At 45.0% G+C, this 6990-nt stretch overlaps 2 protein-coding genes across 2 annotated transcripts; one reads left to right on the top strand and one right to left on the bottom strand.

Annotated features, from left to right (window-relative positions):
• The first annotated feature begins 208 nt into the window (after positions 1-208).
• LOC117857611 (FCS-Like Zinc finger 10) lies at positions 209-2557 on the top strand. Its single transcript, XM_034740367.2, has 4 exons — positions 209-334; positions 636-706; positions 1207-1899; positions 2016-2557. Exons 3-4 carry the CDS (start codon positions 1232-1234, stop codon positions 2143-2145), a joined length of 798 nt encoding a protein of 265 aa, XP_034596258.1. The 5' UTR covers positions 209-334; positions 636-706; positions 1207-1231; the 3' UTR covers positions 2146-2557.
• Positions 2558-3505: 948 nt separating this feature from the next.
• LOC117857610 (uncharacterized) lies at positions 3506-6055 on the bottom strand. Its single transcript, XM_034740366.2, has 3 exons — positions 5542-6055; positions 4321-4450; positions 3506-4015 (listed from the first exon to the last, which is right to left on the bottom strand). Exons 1-3 carry the CDS (start codon positions 5992-5994, stop codon positions 3795-3797), a joined length of 804 nt encoding a protein of 267 aa, XP_034596257.1. The 5' UTR covers positions 5995-6055; the 3' UTR covers positions 3506-3794.
• Positions 6056-6990: the final 935 nt, after the last annotated feature.

Raw genomic sequence — 6990 nt, forward strand, 5'->3', positions numbered from 1 at the left:
AAGTACAGCGGGAGCAGGCCCGCCCGGCCCCTAGAAAGAGAAAGTAGAGAGAGAAAGTGGAAAAGGGGGGCCACCAACTAGTGCTGTGGAGTACTAGGGTCCATCAACTGCTAGTAGAGCCTAAAGTTCTCACATCACATAAACCTTTCTCTCTCTCTCTCTCGCCCCCCCCCCCCCCCCCCCCCCCCCCCCCCCCCCCCCCCCCGGGCTCACCTCTATTTCTTCCTCATCTTTCCGGGACCTCCAAGTCTTCCCTCCTCCCCACCACACCCACCCCGCCCGGACCCCGGTGCTGCGCCCTGCAGGCGGAGGAGACCAGGGAGAGAGACGGACGGTGAGTCGCCTCTCGTTCGATTCCTCGCGGTTTCGCCCGCCCTCGTTCGGGTTCGGGATTCTCGGACCTGCATTCCCCTCCGGGGAGAACTGGTTCGGACGCGTTTTCGCGAGGGCGAGGGGTTTTCAATCTGCTTCTAGTTCCTCGATTTTGTTTATCCTCTCGTGGGTTTCCGCTCGATCATTTTTTCTGGATTTTTTGGGTTCTAGATTTTTTTTTCCGGAGGGGTTAATCACCGCTGTTTTTCTATAAGGGATTAGAAATCGTGCTAATTTGATTCGATTTGTTCGTGCTGTTTCAGTACTTGATTGATGAGGAGGCTGCCGTGAGGAAACAACTCTGCGAGGCGAGAGAACTGCTGGTGAGACAAAGGTGAGACTGAGAATCTGAGGTGATGATGATTGATTAATCACTAAGGCCTGGCTTTGCCCTTTCGTTTTGTTTGGATTCTCTGAGTGATGATGCGCCCATCTGGATTGCCTGTTACTCCTCTCCTGATGCTTTATTCGCTGATGAATATGTATTGCTTACAAGCGAAGCAATCCATTAAAGAAAAAACATGCTGTACTGCAATCGAATTCATTAAACCCCTTTTAGTTCTGATTGCATAGCTACTAATTCCTATTGCTTTTGGATTGGTTTTTCCATAAGAAAAAAAATGATCCAGCTGATGCCATTTCTCCTGGCCCCGTGATGTTCTGAAACTGATAGTGCTCCTGTAAAATTGCTGTAGTTGAAACTGATAGTGCTCCTGTAAAATTTCTGTAGTTGAAACTGATAGTGGTAGTGGTAGGAATCAGACTTTGTTAAGTTGTTAGTGTTAAAAAAAAAGGTTGCCAGATAACTAAGTTATTAACACCCCAAAACTGCAGTGCGAAGCAAGCTAGAGGCGACCAAATGGCAACTGACTCCTCGGCCCTGCAAGCTTCCCCTGAGTCGATTGCGCAAAAGATGGGATTCTTCAAGGTCCCTGACATTCTTATCAAACTGAGCACCAGTTTGAGCGAATTGGATGTGGTCCGCAGTCCAACATCGCCTTTAGACCTCAAGTTCTTCACAGGCCTTGGTACCAAATCACCCAGATCATCTTCCCTTGATGCCTGCCAGAACCAGAAGATCTTGCTTGGTGACAGGGTTGGGCTTGGACTTGTGGATTCCCTCGCTGATGAGAATCCCACTCCCCTGGGCAGTAGGAAGGTCCTTCTTGGATCTGAAATGAGGATTACTGATAATCCATCCCTCAAGAACAGCTCCACTGCTCCTGTTCAAGCTGGGGAGGTTGAGCAGAAGAATGATAATATGTCTGATGGACTCGAGGGTAGTATCATGTCCCTTGATGACATTGTCAATTCAGAGGACTACACCTGTGTTGTCTCCCGTGGCCCTAACCCTAAAACTACCCACATTTTTGGAGATCGTGTTTTTGAGCTTCAAGTTGAGCACCTGATGCCTGCTGAGAGTAAGGATGAGGAGAACATGTCTCCTCTTGCGAAAGAGGGTGCCATGAGCTTCTGTAGATTTTGCAGTGAGAAGCTCAAAGAAGGGAAAGACATCTACATCTATCAGTAAGTGATCAAGTGTAGTAAAGGAACCACTGTTATGGGTGTTTTTTGTTTGCTCAATAGACCTGTGATTCTTCTGATTGTTGATTGATGTTTGGCATCCTGTGTTTCAATTGCAGGGGTGACAAAGCCTTTTGCAGCTCAGAGTGCAGGGAGAATTTCATGGAAGATGAGATGGAAGAATACCATCCTGCACCTCCAAGCAGCTCACCCTTGGACAATGGTCCTATTTTCCAACTGATCCGTTGAGTGAACACCAGCAGCAACTTGATATGGTCGTATCTGAAGTGCTGTCCGAGGTTAATAAGTTGCAGCCATGGATGTGATCATGTTTGCGGAGTTGTTGCCTGGAGATTTTGTTTGGTGCGGCACTGATGATTTACCTCACCTATTGAGTTCTTTGTTTTGCGTACTTGGATCCTCGAATTTTTTGGAGGAGTCCGAAGAATGACTGTACCTCTGGTCATATTATTATCTTGATCGGAGATGGGCGTGTGCGTGTGTGTCTGAAGTCTGAACTTGAGTTTGGTTGTTTGGACCTCATTTTCAGTGGCTGTCGAATGTTTCGACGCTTCTGTTACTCATGTATCTGAACCTATGTTTTCGGCATGTATTTCTAAAGGAAATGAACTATAATATCAATAAATGTTCTGTTGCTTAACTTGTTTCCTCAATTGATTCCAAGCCATATCTGATTGCACATCTGATTGTTAGCTGGAGGTTTGTATTCATATGCAAGCATGCAATCGTTAACATCACAGTGAGTACATCGGCATCAATCACAAACACCTTGCAGCAGTTTCCTGGTGGCCTCTGTCTACGTGGATAAACTTAGAACTTTCATTGTAGTAATTTTAGCATGTAATTTACTGCAGCTCCATTGGGACCGCATTCAATATTGCTGAATTGATCGTCATGTTACTGTCGTTCCATGGTTTAGCTCTTTGTATTCCATTACCCTATTAGTAGTGATCAGATGTCATTGCAGGTGACAGGAGAGCCAAGGTTGCTCTCAGGTTTGATGTCTTGTTTGGCGTGTGCAGACGCGAGAGTTGGGATGTATTTTTCTCTGCACCTTATTAGTTTGATGTCTGGTAGTGTCAGATGATGTTTCACGGTCCATGCCTCCATAGTATACTGACCCAGAGCTTTGATTTTAAGATTTTTTGTAACTCAGGTTGTTAGGTGATTGACAGTTCCGGAGTACCGTCTATTTTGACTGTTCTTAACAAAATACCACTCCGATCATTTAGAACTTAACCAAACTATGTTTGCAGAATGTAGACAGTTTCTCCCGTGCACACCATGACACCATCGCCTTCTTCACTGGTCTCCTACCTTCTTTGGCACCTCTCTCCTGTGAGGTATGTGACGTCCGCTCATGACTGATGGTTGTGGCCATTGTTTATTCAACTTCTGAAGCTTAACAGCAAAAACTGAATATGCTTCATAGTTCAGGACCTCTTAACTGGTGGGTAATCACACATACAGAACTCAGCCAACTCAGCAAGAGTCGTAACTTAACAATGACACAATGGCGAAAGACAAGATCATCTTTTCTTGATCATTCTTACAAACGTAACTATGCTAGGTAGAATGATAGATCATGTAACGCTAAATCAGATTTCAAACAATCATGACTCCATTAGGAGTTTCATTTTCAACAAAGCTTGCCGCACTGGAAGTTTCTGTGGAACACTACAAAATATTAGGGCAATACTCTGCAAGTGCTTCTAGCTGTAGCCTGTGGCTGCTCGAAACATTCCTTCTTGAGGTAAAATGATGGTATGTGGCCACAATTCATCCTACGAGTAGGAGAATTAAGACCCGAATAACTCGAGCAAGAAAAACAAAAAAAAGAACATTATTGCTCAAAGTAGTGCATACAGTGGAACAAGTTATTTTCCCTTCTTCTGTTCAGGAGCCCTCGATCCTATAATGCTACAGATGGGCTGATCCGGTGACTGAAGCAGCTTCAACGAGGGGTGAACTTTCAGGTCACGCATCAGCAGTTTTTGTCCTACATCCAACTCGCTCAGATCCACTTCAATGTATGGTGGTACAATGTCAGCGGGGCAGAGATACTTGACTGTTCTTTTTATGGTGTTGAAATAAGCTCCTGGAATTTTCAATATAAACACATTAGTCTGGATTATTATAAACAGATTTTAATCTTATAAACAAGATAGATATGAATACATAACTCACCCAAAGTTTATGCCAAAAGAGGGAATTGCAGACTTAGATAATGATGCAGGAATTCTAGCTAAAGCGGTATGAACATGATGCAGGTAATGTTTAAACATTCTGGGCAGAGTTTTTGAAATGAAAAATTCAGTGTATACAGAACTACAGATTCATACAAAAATGAATGGACATTTAGTTTAGTGTTAAAGTGATGGATCATCAAAATGTGCTACATACCTTTCCTGAGACCTGGTGAGGCATCCTCTCCAATGAACATCAGAGGAACATCTATTTTGAGAAGCGCAGAAGAAGGGGCTCTCATGAATGTGACAGTCAGAGGTTCATCAGTGCCAGCGTGCAGGTGTACCTGAATATGTTCAAACAAGATCCCGCATTAGCCATCATGGTAAATTCTATTAGTATACATAGAAGGTAATGAACATACATATTCATATTATTGTTCAACAGTCGACATACTTATTGTACTATGTCATCTGCTCTTGAGCATCCATTGAAAAAGTTCTATACTGTGAAATACATGCTAGTAGCCATCATCTAGTATAAGGCCAAATAGGTAATTAAATAATTCAAAATCAATACTGAGGAAGTCAGGAATAGCCCAAACAAAAGAAAAGGAACAGCTGAATCTGCAGTTGTAAATTAAAATGAATCCTCTTCCATAAGAAAATGCACATGCAGAACTGACTGCAAGAATTGCCAGTTGAATATGGACACCAGATCAGACAATTCCTGAATCCTCAGGGATGGTAATGAAACTGGTGCACTCACCTGAGGTAAAGGTCCTAGTACATTGCAGTACAGAAACTAAACCTAGATTTCTGATTGCTTCAGCTTTACCTCACTCCTAGTTTATTGGTCAATTTCATGTTTTCCACAACTAGATCAAAGTTAACATAAAAAGCACAACCACATGAACAAGATTCAACCAAGGGGCATCATCATCTTGTATCTGAAACCAATGTAACAGAGCAGTTAACCTAAAAAGCATAACCACAGGAACAAGATTCAACCAAGGGGCATCATCATCTTGTACCTTAAGCTAATGTAACAGAGTTTTTATGCTCAGATAAATCTGAACCAGTGTTGATTGAAGAATAACAAGCTATTTCAACTGCAATACCATTTCACATTTATTCGTATGTACCCTTCTAAAGCCACCAATCAATCTTGCTTTCCTCATTCCTCAACAAGTTAACACCATCGTCATAGATAAACCTACATGTTCACCTAGAAATGGAGCAATTCTAAAACAGCAACATAACTATTTCAATCCAAAACACCTATCCCTGTTTCCTAAGGATATAATCTTCTACAAAATGCCGGAGGGTCACGAACAGCACATTTCAAGCGGGGCATCTCAGTTGTTCAAGCTCAACTAAAAAACAGCAGAAATCGGAGATTAACAATTACAACCAATACAACAGAAGAGACACCCACCTTTCGCGGCAGGACGCGGACGCTCTCGACGAGTTCTCCCTGCCCGGCGTGCTGAGACCAAACCTGGAGCCTGAACAGCCTGGAGAGGAAGAAGGAGCGGCCGAGGTGGTCGACGAGCTTGCGGATCTGCTTGGACTGCACGGAGATGAGGCGCTTATTGCCACCCTCCTGGCCGTTCTCCTGCTCGAAGACGATGGAGGGGACGCGCCCGGCCTTGCGCTCCTTGGCAGAGACGTGGCGGCCCGAGGAGGCGCGCGGCACGGCGAGGATCACCTCGTCGTGCTTGGGGTTCGGCCGCGGGTGGCCCGGGAGGTAGTCGTACGGCGGGGAGAGCGGGTCGGCGCCGTGGTGGTCAGCCGGGGAGACGACCGCCTCGGCGGCGGCGGCGGCGGCGGTGAGGTGGCGGCGGAGGAGGGGGAGGGTGAGGGTTTGGAGCGGTCGCCGGAGGAGCATGGTTGAGCGGCGTAGGGTTTTGGGGGAAGACGGTGGGGAGAGGAAGCGAGTGCGTCTGGGGCTTGGCCTGTCTTGGGGCGAGTGGAGCGAGGTGGGTGCTTAGGTCCCCGTGTGGGCTTTGGTGCTGGGCTCGGCGAGGCCCGTGGGCCGAAAAGTGGGAAAAAAACGCGTGGTGATGCGTTCGGAAGCAACTAGAAAACAGGCAGCGCGCCCCTTTGGAGTGAACCATCATAGGAAGATCTTTCGCTTTGTAAAATGGGGTGCTTTTTTTCCCAGCCTCCCTAGTTGCTTTGTAAAATGGAACTATGATGCTTGGTCGAAAGTCGAGCTGTGATGTGTCTCGCAGTGATCCAAGTGATATAACTGGAACCAAAAAGTGAATCTGCAAAGAATATGCCAAAATATTTAGGAAGCAATCCACAGACACATGCATCAATCAAATGGTTATTGTTGTGTATACTCCAGAAATGTTGCTGCAAACATTGGTAAAAAAACTGCTTCATCGTCGATGTTTTGAATTGGTGCTAATGTCGTTGAATGGCCAGCTCAATTGTGTTTTTGGTGCTCAAATGGCTCCTGTCAGATTACCACTATTAGCATTATCCGAGACTTGGAAATTCAGAAAACTAACTTCAAGAACTACCTTGCATGGAAGACTCAGTGCGTAATGGAGGTTTGAACTCATGGTACATAACAGATTGAAGGTAACGTTGCGTGGCGTGAGGAAGAACAATTTGCAGGAAGTAGATTGGGAAGGAAACTTGGCTAATAGAAATTAAGAATACATTGAGGTGAGTGAGGGCACATGCTCTCACTCAAATTTTGGATGCTAAACGTGTCAGCAAATTTTCATCATGCTAAAGTTTTTGATAACCTGTTTTCTCTTAAGGTGTGCCTTCCCGCAATATTTACTCTAGGTCCGCCCCCAGGAACCACCTTGTTATCTAGTATTTAAATGTATACGGAAACTGAGTTGAACCATTTCTGAAGTTTGAG

This window comes from Setaria viridis, chromosome 5 (genome assembly GCF_005286985.2).
Source record: "Setaria viridis chromosome 5, Setaria_viridis_v4.0, whole genome shotgun sequence".
Taxonomy (NCBI): domain Eukaryota; kingdom Viridiplantae; phylum Streptophyta; class Magnoliopsida; order Poales; family Poaceae; genus Setaria; species Setaria viridis.

Coding starts and splice junctions, on each gene's coding strand:
- LOC117857611 (XM_034740367.2), top strand. CDS start 1,232: ATGGCAACTGACTCCTCGGCCCTGCAAGCTTCCCCTGAGTCGATTGCG. Junction 1,900..2,015: donor AAAGACATCTACATCTATCA/GTAAGTGATCAA, acceptor TTTCAATTGCAG/GGGTGACAAAGCCTTTTGCA.
- LOC117857610 (XM_034740366.2), bottom strand. CDS start 5,994: ATGCTCCTCCGGCGACCGCTCCAAACCCTCACCCTCCCCCTCCTCCGC. Junction 4,451..5,541: donor TCCGCGTCCTGCCGCGAAAG/GTGGGTGTCTCT, acceptor GAACATATTCAG/GTACACCTGCACGCTGGCAC. Junction 4,016..4,320: donor CTCACCAGGTCTCAGGAAAG/GTATGTAGCACA, acceptor TGAAAATTCCAG/GAGCTTATTTCAACACCATA.